This window comes from Strix aluco, chromosome 9 (assembly GCF_031877795.1).
Source record: "Strix aluco isolate bStrAlu1 chromosome 9, bStrAlu1.hap1, whole genome shotgun sequence".
Taxonomy (NCBI): domain Eukaryota; kingdom Metazoa; phylum Chordata; class Aves; order Strigiformes; family Strigidae; genus Strix; species Strix aluco.
In genome coordinates this window covers 3,836,897-3,857,021 of record NC_133939.1, presented here as the reverse complement: position 1 = coordinate 3,857,021, position 20,125 = coordinate 3,836,897, and the positions used below count along the sequence as shown (strand labels likewise).

At 47.1% G+C, this 20,125-nt stretch overlaps 1 protein-coding gene across 1 annotated transcript; it reads left to right on the top strand.

The window, feature by feature from the left end:
• Positions 1–290: 290 nt before the first annotated feature.
• Positions 291–19,478, top strand: LOC141926870 (uncharacterized). Its single transcript, XM_074833257.1, has 5 exons — positions 291–447; positions 3,116–3,243; positions 14,929–15,052; positions 18,378–18,455; positions 19,336–19,478. The coding sequence occupies exons 1-5, from the start codon at positions 318–320 to the stop codon at positions 19,476–19,478; spliced, it is 603 nt and encodes a 200-aa protein (XP_074689358.1). The 5' UTR covers positions 291–317.
• Positions 19,479–20,125: the final 647 nt, after the last annotated feature.

The following is a 20,125-nucleotide window of genomic DNA, read 5'->3' as shown; positions in this document are numbered from 1 at the left end:
AGCCCCTCCTGCTCAGGAGGGTTGCAAGCCGAGTAGCAGAAAGGTGTCTTGCTGTTATTTAGGCTGCACTGGGTGACAATCTTCAGCCCTAAAAGACTTAAATGGACTCACCCTGACTGCTCAGCCCTGGAAAATCTCCATGCATCTGAGGATTAAATCCTGGCCCCAGTGAAAACAACTGAGCATTTTCTGGTTGAGTCCAGTGGGCCAGAATTTAATTCCCAGTTTTAAAGGCTCTTTAAAATCAGCTGTGATATATAACCAGTCTTCTCAGCTTCTAAATACCTCAACAAGATTGGCAGCACTTCAGGAGGGCCATGGGAAGGATTACTGGCAAATCCATAGGTCGTGAGAGAAACTGGGGAGCCCGGCCGGGGCAGAGCAGAGCTGCAGAGCTGGAATTACTTCTGGTTGTGACTGCGGTGTGCAGAAAAAGCTGGGTAGCAGGTGAAGTCCTTTGCTTTTTAAACACCAAAATGCTGCTGATATATTTCTGTTTGTGCATATGCCCTTTGGAGTGTGTTTGTGAATATATATTTATATACCTATACACACATACTTACCTCCCCACAAGTACATGCACCAAAATACGTGTATTTCCTCAGCCTGCATCCTTCTGTAAATTGCAAAAATACAGACAAAAGAATAAAATTAAGTCCCTTATCATTGCTAAGTCATCAGAAACTAATATTACAGCCACTGGGCATTTTTTTCCTGAACTATCCCCACTTCAAGATCCTAATTTAATGATTCTTTCTGTACCTCTTTACATTCTATTATTTATAAGAAACAATATTCAGTCCTCCCTTGACAGTATTTGCAGGGCTGCAGAAAGCAGTGCGGCAGAAAGGTGGTAGAACAATTTTGGTTATGTTTCCATAGCTACCTAGCTGCTAAATGTGGTTTATTCCATTTTAAAGTCAACCAACACACACGCGCGCACGCACACACACGTACCCTCTCACACGCAGGCACTCACAAATCACCAAATGAAGTATATTCAGACTAATCCCTGGTCTGCCTATTACAGCCTAATGTTCCTGCGATTTGTATATTTAAAGGGGTACTTGCTGCATAAATAAATGGCAGGGCAGCGTTCTTGCTGGATATAGCAGGATGATAAACATATTATTTCTTTCTTGCTCTCCTCTCCGACGTGTGTGTTCCAGTCGGTCCCTGTAATATTATTATGGATATTTTTACCCAGCCGTTGTGCGCCGAGGAAGTCGGAGGTAGGATGGTGTCCTCTCGTGGTAAATGGCATCTTTGCAGTCTCAGAGCGGCCGTGCTAACAGCACCCATGAAAAGAGAAGGGAAAAAGGGGTGTCCTGGAACTACGTGGGCATTTCGGGGGCAAACCTCTTTGGCTGGAGCTTCCTACTTCTGCGACCATGCCCAAAGCTACCTCGGCAGCCCCCACCCCCCTGATACAAGCAAAGAGAGAAATACAGCCCAGTGCTTTGCACGCTGTTCAACGTAGCAGGCTGGAGGCCACTGGTCCTGCTCAGTTTTCCAAGCCCGTCACTGATTTAAGTAAGTTGAAGGAAGAAGAAAATGAGGCGTGGGGAAGGGGATGATTGCTACTGGCTTTCTAGAGCAGAGGAAGTTTGTCTTGAGCAACATCTAGACAGAGCTGTGCTTTGTTAGAGAGCATCCCAGTGCTTGTAACGGTGGGCAGCAACCCTGCTTTCCACCAGGCAGCGGGGAAGGAAGGGGTGAGGATGCAGAAGAGTAGGTTTAAGGTGGCCTTCGAGCACCTAACCTGCCGCCCCGGGACCCCGCAGGGGCAGCATCGGGATGGTGCCAAGAGCTGGCGGCACCTCCTTGCCCCCCCTGCACCCCCCACGCCCATGCACAGCAGCGACTCCGGTTTATTGTCCACAAAGGGGTGCGAGGAAAACGGGGAGCCCGACTGTTTTAGTGTTGCCTCGTCCTTAGCCTGCAATGTGCGATCTGACAGCTCAGCCTTGACAGTGCCCTGGGGCAGGCAGTGTCCATCCCTGCCGGAGCCCAGCTGGCTTTGCAAATGCTTCAGCTTGGGCATGTCTGATCGCTCCCGAGACACTTTCAGGGTTCAAGCCAGCCAAACAGCTGCGTACATGGGGCTTAACCCTCTCATACCCACACACCATTTTTCAAGCACGCGTGGCCTCCCAGCGCCTCGCTGGTAGGGCTCCTCTCTGTAAAATGGGACAGGTAAAAGCCAAAAGCAGGACAAGAAATAGCTACAGACAGGGATGACAGGTAGAGAGTCTATAAGAAAATAAGAGAAAGGTAAAGACACACCCAGCAGAAATTTCCTGCCTAAGGATTATCTGACTGTAAATAAAACGCATATGAAGAGGGTAAATAGGATGTAAATATACATATGAGGAGGATAGCATTTAGCTCTTGTCCATCCATCCTGGCCTGAGCATCCAGACCCCGTTCCCTGCCACGCCTCTGCAGCATTAGCCCTCTGTCACACCACGGCTCCTGCAAACCGTGTGTGACACGTGGCCTCGGTGGTGGCGTGTGTCTGTAGCACACGATGGGGGTGCCAGCGGGTGCTGGAGCAGTGACGGCTTTTACTGGGAGATGGCGTGGTTAGTGGGATTCATGCTTCTGCTGTGTTCCAGCAGCCCATGCAGCCCCTCTCAAGGGATGCTCTGTGGTATATCTGTGCCAGAGCTCTCTTGCTCCTGTGAGCACCGTTAGTGATTGCTTGTATACATCGCCCTGCAAGAAATCTCTGTGGCATCATCAGGTTACCAATATTTTCTGTCCCGTTACCTTTTTTCTCTTCTCGTTACTGCAGAGTAGGAAGTGTGGTCATGGTGATGTTATCTTCCCCTCCCAAGCAGCAGTCCTGTCCAAGTCACTTGTACATCTCAACAAAAGGGTCTCATAAGTGACTTTTTGCAATGTCAGGGATAGGGAAGTCTCTCCTGAAGTGGATAATTTATGTTACAATTTTTTTCTTCTGCCTGGAAAAAAATAAGAGAGTGAAAAATGCTGCTGAAAAATCATGTTTTATTTGCATTTGTAACCAGGCGCAAAACAAATAAATCATCATTGTAAAACAAAAAAACCTCTGACCATCCCTCACCTGCTCATGCTTCTTGTTGTTTTGCAGGTTCCCTCTGCTCTACAAGGTTGCCTGGAGTCTGCCAAGGTGCCAGGCACAGTAAGTCACAAATTCATCTTTCTGGGTTGCCCGTGCTGAACAAGGTGGCGTGGTGGAAAGCTAGCAGATACCTTCGGGTGAGTCTCTGGGATTCAGCTCAGCCCCGTATGGCTGTGCCGGCACAGGAGCAGTGCGGCTGTATTTGCATGGAGCTCACATCTGGGCTAACCTGGTTAAAAGCTCAGGCTGGTTTTATTGTCCCAGCTCTATTCCTTCCCAGGCACAGACCCTCATCTTGCATCAAGCTGACCCAAGCTGCCATGTGCACCAGCAGCTCAGGTGCCCTGACTCTTCCTGGCTTTGTGGGGAAGATGCTCCCACCTTTCTTTGTGATTTCTTTCTATAGAGCTAAGCAGTTAACGATGCTCAGTCCAGGGCCAGCTCATTCTACCATGGAAAATTGGATTCTTTTTTCTTCCCAAGCTGGCTCCAGCTTCAAGCTGCCACAGTGCTAGCCATCGTTCCTCCAGCTATCCTCCAAGCAGTTGCGCCTTTTCACAGACCTGGTTTTCCACCTATGATTGCCATATTTTTCACACCTTTCTCTGACAGGAGAGCACAGAACCACAGGGCTAGTTTGGGCCAGGCTGCTGACCGTGGGCATGAGCTACTCACATGCTCATCACCCCAGGACTTGCTTGTGCACCATGGTGTGCAACAAGGTATGCATGAAAATGAAAAACTGAAACCTTATAAATAAGGACTGCCACAGCGGCCCATAACTATGTTATTTTCCTCCACAATGTGATATTCAATAGTGGGCCAAGAGACACCATCACTAATACAGGTGTCCAGTTTGTGACCAAGATGCTCATCGTTGACTTGCCTTGGCATTTAGGGACATTTATCTTTGTTGCTTTCTGTCGGTCCAGGAAGGGCTGGCAATAAATCGATTCCCTATGGCCACGGTGCTCTCCTGTGCCATCATTATGTGTGATTATAAGCAATAGCAATAATCATCATGTCACTGTTTCCAAGGCAGGCTTTGCTGTCTTTGTATTGGCACTCTTTCGTCTCCAGCCCCCCAACAGGCAGATGCTGGAAGTCAGTGTGTTTTGCTGTCTCTGTAGCGACAGGTAATAATCTGAAGGCTACAATATCATCAAAGGATTGCACTGCAGGCCCCTCTCTAGCAAGAAGCAGGTAACACAGAAACATTTCCTCCTGCCTTTTCTGCCCCTTTAGCCATTGGCACCAGGCAGGAGACTCATGGGACCTGGCAGAACCCAGCTTTGGCTGTGTGAAGGGGACAGGTCTCCTTCCCATTGTCCAGGGAAATGGCAGCAAACACACAGCTGGCTGAAACACTCATCCAGCCCTCCTCTCTGGATGAAGGAGGGCTTTTTTTTTTTTTTAATCAGTTCAATGTTTTACAGCTCAAATCAAATAGGAGCTTAAGAGCTTAAACAATGAAACATAAGGATATGTTGGCATGGATGGGCCATCTTTCCTCTCGCTGCCTGCTGAGCCCATGCACAGCTCTACTTGGTGTCAACCTGGGAAAAAATTATCTGTGCCTCACCATCACAAGCTGATCAACCTTTCCAGGCTCTTTGCTGGCTTGCTGGGAAGGTGAAACTTGTGGGCAGACCTTCAGCTAGCCAATGAGAATTAATCCTAACAGGGTGGTGCCATCTTAAACTGGCTGACCCAATCTGCCAGGTAGCCCTTTGCATGGTTTCTTCCTCTCCCCCAATGCCAATGTCTATGGCTTCGTGGGTACTGGATGCTGGGGGTCCCCAGGGCTTTTAGGGAGGCTGCTATTGTAGGGCGAGTTGAGAGATGGGGGAAATAGCAGGCAGGGTTTGAGCTCTCCTGGAGAAGTGTGTGTGCAGGGCGAGGTGACATGGGGTCTCCAAAGAGCCACCCCAGGTGCTGCCATTCCCAACCTCGTTCCGGATGGACGACGCTGCCTGAAAGTAATTGCAGGTAGCTGCCCAGCGCTCGGGGAAGCTTGTTGCTATTCAGCATTGGCGGTCAGCTGCTGTCTGCTCCTTCGCCTCTGAATCCCAATGAAGCCTCACCAGCCCCCACCCTCAGCATTGGTCTCTCTTGTTCGGTCTCCTCCACTCTTGACTGCCTCTCATCCTCCTCTGCCATCCTCAGCAGCCCCCCCCTCTCTTTTTTTCTCTCTCTGCATGCCCAGCTGCTATCACAGAGTAACTTTCCAAAGCAAGAACTTCACCTTCCATCTCGTAGTTACTGTGAGAAGCAGCAGTAGTCCAAGAAGCCAAAGAAAGGCCAAGAGACAAATCACATATCAGAAAAGGTGGCTTTTTTCTGCCCACCATGATGTGTCCTATGGAAATGCAACTGCACCCAGTTTATTGTGTTATCAGGGCAGAGGAGAGTGTATCTAAAGCCTGGATTAAAAAAAAAAGTGGAAGAGAGGATGCTGCTGCATTTGGGAAAGGGAAACTCCTCCCAGGCTTCTGGACCAGATCCCCAGCTGGCGTAAATAAAAAAGTGCTAGACTGATTTACTCTAGCTGCAGCTGCTGTAAAATACTTTTTCCAAAGCATTTTCCTGCCCAAGTTGGTTTTCTTTTTCTACCTTCCTCCAACTTAAAATGTCATTACTAAAATCCAGACATGCAGCCTGCCCCCCTTGCAGCCCGATGGGAGAGCAGCAGCCAGCAGGATGGCTGAGAACCATCAGGCCTGGGGCGAATTCAGAGACAGAAATGCCACATTACCCTTCCCGTGAATAAGGCCAACCAGTTCTAATTGCCAGCACTCCCAGTATCCCCACCTCCAGAGTATGCAGCAAGCATCCCTCAAAGGCACGGGGCTGTTGGCCCCCATGGCTGGCAGAGGGGCCAGACCTAGCTGGAAGGAGGAGCATCATCTTAAAGGATGGCTTTACTGCTGGTGCACGCAGCTCTGCTGACACCCCCGCTAAGCCTTCAGTGTCATGATACAGCACTGAGGTGGGGATGGCCACACCAGCCAGAGGGCACAGACCTGGGCTGAAGGGCTCCCCTTAAACACTTCTGTTACTGCCCGGTAGGTGAGCTTGTGTTTGAAAACATCTTCCTCAAAGTTAGCCATCTGTGCTGTTTTCACTCTGAATGATAAACACTTAAGGGTCACCTGCTTTCTTTAATCTCCTCCCGCTCGTATTCATCTGGGCTGTGCATCGTATTAATTAGGTTCTTTTTATTCTTGTCCATGCCAACACAGGGGTATCATTATTGCTATTGCTTTCTCTTTTTATTATTTGCATGCTCTCACTCACCAACCCCTAATATTCTGTACCATGAGAGCACACTTTCCTGATCACCTTCCTTCATTAAGAAAACTTAATTTTAGTGCTGACGGGAAATGAATTGGATTAAACAAAATAAACCACCCTAAAACAACCATAAGGTTTCTTGTTGGATTAAATATTAAAATTAATAATCCAGTGCTGCATTCAGCTCTGTATTTATGTTAATATTTAATTCAATAAAAGCCCATGTTTTAGAACATTTTCCCATTTGTTTAAAGCTACAGATGAAATTGCAATTTCTGCATAAAGTAGAACAATACATAGCTAACTGTTTTATGCTAATGAGGAGGAATGGCAGCTCAAAAATATTCTACCTGGCAGGGAGGGGGGGTTTTAGCAGCGGGAAAGGGATGTCAAGGCTGCAGAGGAATGCAAATCCTGTTTGCTGGAGGAAAGTTTGACAGCTAAAAAAGAGGCTGTGGGTTGCAAGGCGACAGTGCAAAACCCAGGGACGGTGCATGTGGCAACCCCTTGGCTTTGAAATGTGTGTTGCCCTGTTGCATAGGGTGGCATCTCTGTAACATCAGAGAGCTTGAGGATGTTTGTCCTTGCAAAGGATTTAACCACTGGGACAGCTGGTGAGGATCCAGGTCCTGTGCTGGAGGTGCATCCTGCCTGGTAGGGACACATCTGGAGGCCTTGCAGGTTTACCACCACTCCCGTTTGGGATGTTTTCTCTCACAAACCCTGATAGCAGAACAGTGGTCCCGTGGTGGTGTTGCCACACAAAGTCTGTGAGTTGAGATTAGATGAGGATGTGGGGTCTGGTGTGAGACCAGTCCCAGACTGACCTCTGCCCCGATGGCTTTGAGATCCCTGGCTCCTGCTGGGAGTACCAAGCAAGATGTGCTAAATAATAAGCTCTAGTTCATTCCCTTCTCCGGTGCTGAATTAAACCTGGCTGAAGTTGACCTCAGCTGCTGCTGAAATCCTGGGGTTCAGCCTCAGCATCCCAACAGCAGGGAGAACTGAGTCCGGGAGGAGAATCCATCACCTGGGAGGTTTCACATTTTAGTGCTTTAAAAGTCCTGCTTAGTTGTTGTCATTTTTCAAGGGATGGAAGATGGAAGTTCTCATTTTCCAAGGGTGGGCAGAGCCCCTTGCACAGGCTGGTCCTGGTGTTTTACCCATTGGGAGATATTACAAAAGCCCTTTACTTTCCCAGGATAGCTGCGATGTTGAAAAGCAGAATAATTATGTGGTCTGATGTCTTTTGAAGGAAGAACATGGAACACGTAGCACTGATCAGTAAAACTTAAATGCTTTGGAGGTGGATTTACAAGTGAGTTTTCTGAAGTTTAGATACATACCCAAACTTCCTTGAACCTTTTGGGGCCTAATTAAATTTGAGGGGATTTATAAAAAACCTGCATGAAAGATAATACTCTTTTCTATTAAGAAACTGCTTAATAAAACAGATTATGTGTAAAATAGAAATATGGGCCTTGTGAAGGAAGAGTGAAAAGACACTAATGAGCAGTGTCTGAGTGTTAATGAATCGTATTAGCATGCCATTACCTGCAAATATTATAAATAGACCAACTAGTTTTAGGTTCCCTTTTCTCCAAAGAACCGTGCATGGTTTCTGAAGGTGGCTTGATGTGGTTAGTCCTATTTTGTACCAGGAGAAACTGAAGTAGAAGCATCACTTACATTCACCCCTCGAGCCTACAGTGGAGGTGGAGACAAAAACATTGGCTTTTTTATTTTTCTGTGTTATGCTTTGGCCTTTGAGGATTCAAAAACCGCCAGGCCCCATCCTGACCTCTGTGTGTGGAGCAGCTCTTCCGTCTGCCTAGAGATAGCATTAAGAAGCTCACAGCTCCAGCAAGTACCACCCTACCTGGATCCCGAGTGTTTTGTTCCTCTCTGGACCTTGTGTGGACACTGCCACCTTGGTCCGCTCTGGGAAATGTCTCACATGGGTCATGGGGATGGGTCCTTGGGGCACTTGGCAGGTGGCGAGTGCCAGGGCTTTGCCCACATCGGAGCATGTCCCTTCTCTGTAGCTGATGGACGTGTGCTAGCAAGCGGTCCCGCCGGCCAGGCACCCTCAGCTCGGGGACCAGAGCTCTGTTTCCTGCAGTGTCTATGGTTTGTTGATCCCTGTTTTAAAAGATAGTAAAGCATCTCCCTCCTCCATCACCATGTTACCCTCAGCCTGCTCAGCGAAAGCCAGGAGTGATTTAATTTTTGTTTTCTTGCTCTTTTGAGCTCTTCTGGGAGCTGGCATTGACATCCGTGATTGAGAGGGATCCCACTTATAGCCAGATAGGACTAGGAAAGATGGGCTGGTTTAATGGTAATATCAGTAAATATGTGTTCATGGATGTCTTTGTCACCTCAGAGTACTGCTGTGGAGAAGGGGATTACTACATTTCATTTGGGCTTAGCCTACAAAGATTGACTTTGGGGAGGAAGGTGTAAAAGAGACAAAATGCCAGTGTGCTGGGGAAGGACGAGCAGGGTTTGGAGGCTACACCAGTTCACACAGAAGCACTCCTTCCTTCTTATGATTACCTCAAAACTCCCTGTTGCAGTGATGGACATATATTCTAGATAAAGAAGCTGGGAGGAGGCCCTACTAATGATTGTGAAGGATGTCAAGAAGGAAGAACTTATGTGTTTAAACATATAGGCTGGGATTCCTCTCACCTCACCAATCATGTAAAAATTTGGTGTGTGCTCATTTTAGCTCTCTCTGTAGTCCATGCAGAAGCAAGTTTCTTCCAGGAGGTAATTTGTCCTGTCCCAAAGGGGTGTCCATGCTGGATGGGTTCAGTAGTTCTCCGGAGGTTTTTTCATCCTGTTGACAATACGAGAGAGTATAGACAACTTTTAGACTAAACACGTGACTTTCAGTTGGTGCCGTTATCAGAGACAAGCTCTCTTCCCTCCTGGAAAAAGTACAAATAACTGTAATTTCACAAAATTTCTGACAGTGAGTCTTCATTTTTTAAACAGCCCTAGCTGTCAGGAATAGCTGGTGCATTTGAAGAAGATGGGTGGTGTTTGTAAAGTGGAGTGAAGAAATGGTGTGTAACTGCTGCTTTCTGGCTGACAGTATGATTACATTTTCTGATGTCCCTCCTTGGTTTCAGAGTCGATGTTCAGAGCTTTGGTGTTCACCAGGAGTTGCCATGCCCAGCGCTGCAGACCTGGGCAAGTAAGGAGCCTTCCTTACATTTTCCATAAAAGAGCTGTAGTCTTACCAAAAGCCACTGTGACTTTTGACTCCTACATCCCCAAATAATGTAGGCAAACAGATTCGTGAGCCAGATATGGGTGGGCTGAAAAATGTAGCTATTGCACCACCAAAGTGGAGGGCAGATTCTCCTGCATAAGGTTGGAGTAGAAAATAGGAAACTATTTTCTCTGTCCATTTGCCTGATCAGTTACTGTTGCTTTGCACCACCGCCTGTTCTTTTTTTTTTTTTTTCCCCTCCTTCTTTTTTTGGAGGAGAGTGAGAGTGTGTTTTACATCTGGTTTTGAGGCACCTGGATTAACACCAGCTTGCAGAGCCTGGAGGTGGGCTGGATGTGGAAGAAGCTGTTGTTTTGGGCTGGACTCATGCGATCCTCCCACCTCATTTCTCGTGCTTGGCTGGGCCAGGATGAAAGCATCGCTTCACTGGGAGGTGCATCTTCTTCGAGGTTGGAGATCCCAGCATGCCCTTGCAGAGGAGAGACTCTCTGGCTTTCTTGCTATTTTTTCCCTCTATTTGTGAACAGATGAGGGGAGAAAAAGGCACAGATGACAATATTTTGCCTTCTTTTACTGCTGGAAGCAAGGATGAACAGCTTTGTTTTACCAGACGTGTCTCCACAGGCTTCTGGCAGGTTGTCCACGGACCACAGTCTGTGATGGCTGTCCTGGGGAGTGGGAGGTCTGTGACTATACGCTGGGGGGGAGGCTTGTCCCCCCCTTATATTTCATATACAGTTTTGGAAAGTCTCCCCTGTAATCATAGCCCTCATTCTGCTCCCAGGCATTGCCTTGAGGGCAGCCTGCGAAGCCGCAATTCCTGCAAGGAGCAGAAGGTGTAGTGAGCTCAGGTGCTTGGGGCTCCGTACCTCTCCCAGCTCACCTTGCCACGTTTGTGAATGTGCTTTAGTTCAGCATCCAAGCTGCCAGTCAGATGTCCTGTGCCAGAACACACAGATATCTGCACACAGACACCCCTGTTTGTACCACTAGGGAGGGGTTGCCTGTCCCTGGATGAGTACCAGGCTGGGCAGTGGTGCTTGTGTTTCACCTGCTGTTGTGCGGGGACAGCATCCATATGCTAAAACACCCATAGATTCCTAAAAACCCCTTTATTTCAGAGCAAGCAGCATCTTCCCTCCTGCAAAGAGAGATGTAGCAGAATTGCAAATGTCCAAGCCTACTAGGATTTCGCTACGCATTCAACAGCTCCAGCATAGTGGGTTTTTTCCACCTTAGGGGTTTAGACTGCACAGCAAGTCCAGTAATGAACTGTTACTCTGGAAAATAAGACTTTCATTAGGTTAGGATTCTGCCAGGGTATTTGCGTTCCTTTATAATGAACCATGATATTGTGCAAAGCCCCGGCGTGGAGCGAAGCGCTGCTTATCTGGCTGCTATCATTTACCCACTTATCACGATCAGATCTCCTCGCCTCCGTCGGGTGCTACAGCTGGAGGAACAGAGGGGGACTGTGATAAGGTTTCTGTCTCACCGAGAAGCTTTTTTGGGGTTTGAATCCAAGCACAGGTCAAATAGCGGTTTTAGCTGTTGATCGTAACCCTGCCTTCTTGTTACCGATATCCTATAAACAGATGCTGGTATTTCTTTCTTTTTTTTTTTTTTTTTTTTTGGTGTTCATTATTCATCACTAGCAGGTACTGAAATTGCAATGCGTGTCTCTTCTGGTGTGAAAACATTAATAACTGCTTTGGCTAAGCACAGAAAGATCATTTATTTTACAAATACGCAGAAAATTCAGGCCAGTTGGGATTAAAGCACTGCATTTCTTTGTAGGCAAGTGTTTCAGGGCATGTTTTACCATGAGAAACAAGTAGTTTTACGCAGATCTACACTTCTACAAACAGATGTGGCCAGGTTGCTCACCTACCAGCCACAACCTTAAGCCATGGGGCTGGTCGAGAGCAACGCATTTAGATAAGGAAGGCACGAGCAGGGGGGCTGGGAGCAATTTCTGCCCTATGTAAGGGTCTCAGTCAGAATCCATGTCGGGCTGATGCTTTCTTCCTGCATCTCTCCTTCACCTGTCCATGCAGCTGGGGGGGCTCAGCACCGCAGCGGGTGCCACATCCCCCATCCTTCCACCAGCCTCTCTGCGTGCCTCACCTCCGTCAAGGACAAGGAGCAGTAAATCCCAGCAGCCTCCTAAAAAATATTTTAATTAAAAAAAACGACATAATGGGAGCTTTAAAGGACATGAAAGAAAACAGCTGTGGAGCTCCTCTCTGTGCCCCCCCCCCTCCTTGCCACCCCTCTCTCTGCAGTGCTCTTCAGAGCAATTTTCATTTAAAGCTTTTTTGATTTCATCAGCCCTGGACTTCATCAGCGGTTTTCAGCGCAGGCCATGTCGGCAGCCTGGCAGGAATGTTCTTCATCTCGGAGCAGCAAACAGGCCTCCGTGCCAGCCTGGGAGCTTAGTGGGGGCAGGTGGCCCCTGGGGCTGAGCCAGGTCTCAGCTGGGCAGGGCTGCAGGCAGGGCTGTGGGCAGTGCTGCCAGGGACTGGGTACACAAGGTGACAACTTGCCTTCCCCAGCTCCAGAGCAGGCTGATGCTGCAGAGCGTATGTTGAGGTTGGAACTGGGGGTGTCAGGGAGGTCTGAAGGTCCTTTGCTGTCTAGACTGCCTCAGATGAATTTGGGGCTGCAGCCCCCAATGCAAGGACTTGGGCAGTTGGTGTCATAGAGGGGTGTCTTGGTGGAGATGTGATATGCTGCTGGTCCTGCAGGGCAGGGAGCCTCCTTTGGAGATGGCCAGCCATCAAAACTGAACCCAAGATGGTCCTAGCTTGACTGGTCCATCCAACATTGGGCCAGTTTCTGTTGTATCTAAGCTTGGTTTTGCTGTTAGCTGAAAGGCTCCCTGCCCTGGCAGTCCACTTGTCTGGCAGTGTTAGCAAAGCCATGACTAAAGCACAGAGGCTGCCGTAGATCTGCCTGCCTTGGCACGGAAATGCACTGTGTTGGCACAGGTGCCACCATGACTGCTCCATCAAGGCTGAGCTGCTGAAGGCTGAAATCTGCAGTAACTTTTTTACCTATTTTACTTAAAATATATTTCATGAGACCAGCACTCACCATGTCAATCCAAGAGCTGGGGATGTCCAACCATCTCATCTTTCCAGGGGACCAGCACATCTGAAGATATCCCCAGAACCACTAAGCTAGGCTGGACGAGACATTTTGGCCAAAGGTGTTTCCAAACTCTGTTAGTAATACCAAAACATGGTTGATGTAAAACATGATGTGGCATTAGCGATTAAGTTGGCCATACTGATTTTTTTAGGAAAGCTGATGAGAAGGAGGAGCCCCTACAGCACCTTGAAGAGGGTAGGAAGATGCCATGGCCTTTCTTTGATCTGATCACCTCCTCCCCACACTGTGCGTCCAGCATCTCAGTCTTAAAATCAGCAGGCAAGTCAATAAGTGAATGTAAGAGCAGGGCCAAACTCTTCACACTGGGACTGTTCATGCTTTGCATTTTGCAAATGTAAAGTGCTCGTCGGTTCAAGGCTTCCAATTAGAGCCAGACAAATGAAAAACTTCTCAGCTCGCTGCCCAATCCTCCACAAAAAAATTCAAATAAGAAATGGTTTGGATCAATGCAAAGTACAGACCCTTTGATTTTTTTTTCTCTACCAAAATAAACCCTTCTCCTCCCTTCCCCGATTAATTTTAGATTAAATGAAATGTTTTATTCAATTTCAGACTAGAATAATATTCCTTTTTAAAAAGTGGCAGAGCAAAAAAGTTCAACTTTTAAAACTTTTTTTCTCCCCGCATGGAGGTAGGAACAAATTTGTTTTCTGATTAAAAGAAAATGTTTTGCATGAGTCTTTTTGGTGAGTGCCCCGTGGCGGTGCAAGCCCCTGGGAGAAGGGGGTGCGACCACACCCCAGGGGGGGCTGAGCTCATTGGAGGCATGCAGCACAGGTTGACCAAAATCATCTTCATTCCCCAAGAGCTTCCTCCTATTTCTCTGCTGACTGCTCTTTAATCAACTATTTAAAACTCAGCTTGGAGACTTTCATCATTTTCCAAATCCCTAGGACTTTAAAAAAAAGATTAAATGAAACAGGAGAAGACATCCCATCGGTGGCCATTGACCAGTCTGAGCCTGACCTGGAGAGGTGGGCTGCGATGTTCCTGCATGGGGAGGTGGGTCTGGGACAGGAGGAAGAGGGAGGTTTTGGGGAATGGGCAATAAATTGGTTTTCAGAGTCTGAAGCCACACTGCCATTTTCAGCATGGCTATAACATGCATCACAGGCGGATCTGGAGGCAGGGCTCCAAAGGGATTAGTAAAGATTTATTTTTCTTTTTCTGGAGTGAGATGAAACGGGGGAGGGGGAGGGGGAGATGAGCAAGGAGTCCTACAGAAAGGAACTCATTATTTTTTATCTCTTCCAATGACCTTGTTTGTTTTATTCCTACTTGAAAGCAGTTTCTTTCCTTGTGAAAGTTTGGAGATATCTGGAGACTGGGGGCAGCAAGAAAGGGAAAAAGGGGAAAAAAGGAGCTGGGTGAAGAGAAGAAACATGGAAAATAAACAGAATAAATGTAAACCAAACTGGTAAAAGTTCTCCTTCTGCTCTCTGACATTTCTCCAAGGAGAAACACTCATCTGGGCTTGGCACTGAGATGAAGTACCATATCGAGGGGAGATCGGCTGATGCCCATGGGGAGGATGGCTGCTCTGAGGATGAATGGGGAGTGCGCTGCCTTTTGTCTGCATTGAGAGCTCAGGATTGTGCACATGGGTGTGCATGAGTGTGCACACCTGTCTGTGTGTACAGTGTGAGGTGTGTTGCTGATCCTGGCCTGGGTTGCAGCTGTTGTTGCACATAAACTAGCTGCTGCAGCAGAGGGATGTGGATGCTCATGGTGCCTCACAGGGTGTTTCTCAGCCTGTCTTTATTTATGTAAAACCAGACCATGTGAGGAGCCGAGGCATCTTCTGCGTGACTCCCCTGGTCCTCACCCTGGTTGTATATGTGCATCTCCGAAAGGAATTGCTTCAGAGCCATTACAAGAGGAATTTTATTTGGGTTTTCTTTCCCTCTCTTTAATTCACTGGGCTTTGATTCAGACTGGGAAGCAATGAAAGCTCACTAACACATGTACACTTCCCTTCTCAGCTTGCATGGGCAGCTTGAAAGGGGGAGGCTGCCACTGGGGATTCACGTTGCTCAGGTTTTGAAGTTTGCCTCACAGCACCCCATTAATTTAACCTTGGTGGAGTTGGTTTTTTCTATTTTTTTCTCCTCAGGCACCCTGTTCTCCAATAAGCCTCTGTACTGGGAGCACGTGGACTCTGGAAGAAGGTAGCTGCATCACAGAGGTGACCATCCTGGAGCCGCAAGGCATGGTACAAGGGACCACCAGTAGATCTTGTGAGTGACCCAAACCCAAAGGCCAGCTCTGCCACAACTGATGCTGTCTGTGTGGGGTGAGAAGAGCTCCCCAAACCCCCGACAGATCCCCCATGTTCCTGATAACCTCTCCGTGGTCTCTGTAACCTCCATAGCCCCTGGGCCAGGAAGGAGCACGTGTCTATGGCCATCTTTGCCACTGGGTCAGCAGCTGGGCTTTACCCTTGAATTGTAAAGACACAATGGCACATTCTTCCATACTGTCCCTGTAGCTGTGTTAACTTCCTTTGCATTAAATCGGTGGTATTTAACCTCTAACTCCTTGTGTTAAAAAATAAAACCTAAAAAGCAGGTCTCCCAAAGGTGCAAGGACAGCTGTTGAGCTGGAAAAAAAACCCTCTCACCAACAGGCGGGATGGCTAATTTTAGATAAAACCCAACCCTTGCTTTCAACTGGCTGCTCGGGTTGATCTTCTCGTGGTTACTCATAAATACTTATGAAAATGCTTCAAGTGCTCAATTTGCATAGCTATAAAGTCTCATAAATAATTCTAGGTACTAGTATTTAATTGTGTGACCTATATTCTGGAGGAATTTTTACCTCATTTATGGAGATCAGAGTCCTTCTGAATGGAGACCAGGGTATTAAGTGGCCGTTGAGTTGCTATCAGAGCAGCCGTAGATAGGAAAGGGATGGGGACCCAGCCCAAATGCTTACCTGCAGATTCTTACCAATACTAGCACGAATCAAGGATAATTTAACTTAAATATGACTTTTATGCCTACTATTGGGAGCTGCATTTTAACCATCAGGAGTCCCAGAGAAGCCCATTTAGGAGTAGGGCAATATTTCCCAGTCATGTTGAGGTACGTGGCCCTTTGGTATGTGCTGAGAACTCTGTTCTGCAAACTGGAGGACCCTGTTACCTCTAAATAATGTGCTTGCAAAGATGGTATTAGCCCTTACCCAGTGCAAATGCAGCCAGCCATGCATGGGAAAACTCCAGCTAAACTAAGGGGTTTCGGGCTGGCTCTGATAAGCATAGCATTCAGTGGGAAGGCTCCTTCTCTACATTTAGCCCTTAGACTTCAAAGGGAATAAAAAAAAAATCCTTTTTTTTTTTTTTTTAACCCACTGCACTGAGTTGCATCGAAAGCCCACTGAAGAGAAGAGTGAATGAAGTTGTACGACGGGGAGCAAAGGGAGAGAAGAGAAAAATGAAATAAAAAGGTCTTTGTAGTAACTGTGCTTCAGCAAGAGACTTCCCAGCTGCTGGCTGGGGTCCTGTGTGCATCGCATGAAACACCACGTGGAGGCAAAGCCGAACCCTCCTGGGCTGCCTTCTGCTTACAGGAGCGTGTGTGAATAACCCCAAACCCTGCCCCAAACTGCAGAAACAGAGAGAGGCTTTTAAACAAATATAACCCTCACACAGAAGAAAACACCCTCCTGGTGGGTAGTTCACCGCCAGCATCCAGAATCACAAGAGGTGTCTATCTGCTAGCATGAGGCGGTGAGGGTATTATAAATAATTTATTCCCTGGGCAGGGCAGGGAGGAAGAGAGAGTGAGCTTTTAATTAAAATGATATCTTACAGATCAAATAAATATGAATAAGATGCCAAAAACAACAGTATAAATCCCAAACATTCTCTTGTGTTTTAATTATTTGTGTTGATAAAACAAGAGCAAAGGCATTTTACTCCGCTTGGAGGGTGAGGAGGCAAAAGGTTACGCTGGCATTTTTTATGTTCTTCTCAAGGAACAAATGTTTCAGAAGCACAGATCTGACAAACTATAATTCATATCAGGAATTAAATTGGAATTTAGAGAACAATTGTTAATATTTCAAAGTAATTGTTTAAGAAATTATCATTTTGGTATCTGCCTCAAAAATAATTACCCACCACTAATTTTTCTTTTTCAAAGGCTGCTATTTGTTGGAATAGTGGAAAGATGAGGAGTTTTTGCTGTGAGCTATTTATGTAGTTCAAATGAGGAGATAAATAGGAAGGGACTTTCATATTCCTAGGCAAATGAGTCTGACTAATGTACAGCTTCAAGCTCAAAAGTGGGCCCTGGATTTATTTGAAAATTCGGGGAATTTATAATGGATGGGATTTGCAAGTCACAGCAAGCAAGTGAAGAATCAAAAACCTGTGTATATTAATTAGGAACAGGTCCCCAGATACACCCCTACCGCAGGGAGAAACCCTGCCCGCCTGGTGTGGGGTACCAGTGCGGCGGCTCTTCCTCCAGCTGGGCAGACCCAAGCAACGTAGCCACAGCCCGGGCATCTTTCTTTGTTCGGTGTCAAAGAGGATAAGGTTGTATATTTGCAGGTTCTACATGTGCTTTTACCGCTGGTCTTTGAAACACAGCCAGTGCAGCCTCCCAGTCAAAGGAGATATGATTGTGTCTACCACACAACCCTACTGCACAGCCCTACCACCTTTGCAGCATTTTGGGGTGGAAGAGGAGGTTTATTCCTACTTCTGCTCTTCAGAGAGGGCATCAGTAAGTTGAGACATGTGGTCTCCTGAAAAGGGGAATGTGTAGGTGAATATTTAGAGGATCGTGGAAAAAATAACAGGTAGAAAGGATCTTAAACATTATCATCTGCATCCCACAGCCTCAGGGTGGGGTTATCCAGACCCTGTAGCATCCTGCCCCTATCCTCTCCTGTCCTGTGCCGCTGGAAAGCATGTCCTCCTCCCTTCAAACACTGCTTTCCTCCAAGGACTGCAGTGGTAATAGCAGCAGGAAAGGTTCAGCAAATGGCAGTTTCAAGGAGTTGCTGTGCACTTCTCTACTCAGAGAGGATATTGCAAAGGGAACTGTTTTATTCAATAATTCTCAAATGTATTTTGAAATATCTCACTGACACACACTCTTTTTTAACCAGCTAGCTTTCCTCTGTGCAACGCTGATGTTGATGGTAATTTTTAAATTGCACAGGGAGAAGCAACATTTTTTACCAAGTCTTCTGGGAAAGGCTATTTCTCACCACAAAAAACATTTTTTTAATCTGAAGTGTCACGTCAATGTCAGGATCCCCTCTGGCTTCCCCAGGTACACCCTGGGGCCCCACTATCTGTCCTGTTGGCCACCAGGATGTTTTGCCTGATGTTTCCCAGCAGGTTGGTTCCTGCACCCTGTGAAGGACCCATGCTGCCAATAAATCTGTACAGCAAACTCCTGGGGGAAGATCCTATGGCTTTTGGGTTGTTAATGTCTTCTACCCCCTTCATACTATACCTCCCTCTTCCCTTTGATCTCAAGGACTCTAGACTCTCATGAAGACACTGGTCTGGAGGCTAATGAGGAATACACTTGACCTTTGCAGACGCTGTGATTAAAGATTACTGGAGAATGTGGGGGAAGCAAAAAAAGCTCCTTTTTGGCTTCGTCCTTCCAGCTTGTTGTAAGTATCCCAATTATGAAGCAGATCACAGGGGCCGTGTTGGAAGACATTGGTATCAGCAAATTAGCAGGCTGCAGCGGGAGCAGTAATTAAGGCAGCTTTCTGTTTGCCTGGGTTTGGGGCTGTCGCTCCTGTTTGCATTCTGCTTGGATTCAGGGTCCTCCTGCATGCCTGGGGTTTTGGATCCTGCTGTGCCAAGCTGCAGCTTGTGCCATATATGCTGTGATTTTTAAATAATCACTGTGTTTTAGGAATTAATTGTAGTGATTGCAGGCGAAGGACAAAACACAGGCAAAATAGTAATGGTTTGTGTGATCCCACTGCTGCTGCAGCCCGCAGAGGTATCAGTAAAACACTGTCCATCACTTGGACATCCATTTACTTGATGGGCACGTACATTCAGAGAGGAAAATGTTCTCTTACCCCATGGAAAAGGGAGGATGGTGGATTTATACCCCCCCAGGCCTCCTGCTCTTGCAAGGCAGCGGGTAGGTCCATGGTAGCTCCTGCTACATGGCAGAGCTTGGAAAATGTGGGGAATCACTAAGTACTTTGCTCAGCTGACCCATCTGCTGCTGGAGGGGCAGAGTGGTCCTCTGCTGCATGATGTATGCCAGTCCAGCTTTTGGTGGGTGACGGAATAGAGTTTGGAGACCTTCCTTTGGGAAGTCAATTTGTAGCATAGATCTGTTCATAACAGATGTCTCTGGCAGGAAGTTTTCCCCTACTATTAAGCCAATATTTTCCTATTCTTAATTTAAGCCCATACTACTTGTTTTGCATCTGTGTAGAGGCATTAAAAAAAAAATTCTCTCTTTCATGTTGTTTATCATCTCTAAATATCAGAGCTAACAACCCAGGTTTCCTTTGCTCTTCACAGTGTGCCTCATAAATCATCCGCAGACTATTGGGATCGTTTCAGAGCTCTTCCCTGCCATCCCTGTCCATGGGAATGGGCTGCAAATTTCCACATGGATCAGATCTGAATTGGTTGTTTTAACCCACAGGCTAAAGAAACAGTGATCCTCCTCTCTCCTGCAACACATTTATTTCACAAAGGCTAAAAACTGGGGGTTTTTTCTTCGCTGATATAACACAATAAATCTTTTTGGTTTTGTTTTGGGTTTTTTTGCCATGAGGTTCACTATGGGAAAAACAAGGGAGGGAAGTGGAGGGGGCAAAGCCAGTCCCTTCCTGGGTAAAGCTTGCCCCCCCCCCCCCCCAAGTGTATCTGTGTACTGGGGGTACAGAGACTGGAGTGATTTCCTTGTAATTGCCCTGAAAGCAATCTGCCACGGTACAGATCTTGCTGGCAGGCTAAGAAGCTCCTCAGGGTTTTGAGGCAGGATTTGGCCACTCGAAGGTGACATTGCCATGTCGCCAACCTGTTCCCCCTGGGAGCAGAGCATGTGGTAGAAATCCTCTTCAGCAGCAGCAAAGTGCTGGGTTTTGAAGCACTCCTGCTCTCTGAAGGATGCTTGCAGGATCAGCTGGGAGGATGCTAGGAGAAACGGCAGATGCCCAAGGAACTTTTCACACTGATTTTCCAGCAACCCAAATAGTCCATGAAATGTGACCAGCTCTACCTAGGGGCATGCCTTAGCTTAACGACATAACCTTTGGGCCGAAGTTCTCACCTTCCTCTTTTTATTCCTGAAAGGCTTTATAAT

What these genes read in the sequence shown, in the direction of transcription:
- LOC141926870 (XM_074833257.1), top strand. Translation starts at nt 318, where the DNA reads ATGGGAAGGATTACTGGCAAATCCATAGGTCGTGAGAGAAACTGGGGA. An exon ending in CAGAAAAAGCTGGGTAGCAG is followed by an intron (nt 448 to 3,115) that starts GTGAAGTCCTTT and finishes GTTGTTTTGCAG; the next exon opens with GTTCCCTCTGCTCTACAAGG. An exon ending in AAGCTAGCAGATACCTTCGG is followed by an intron (nt 3,244 to 14,928) that starts GTGAGTCTCTGG and finishes TTTTCTCCTCAG; the next exon opens with GCACCCTGTTCTCCAATAAG.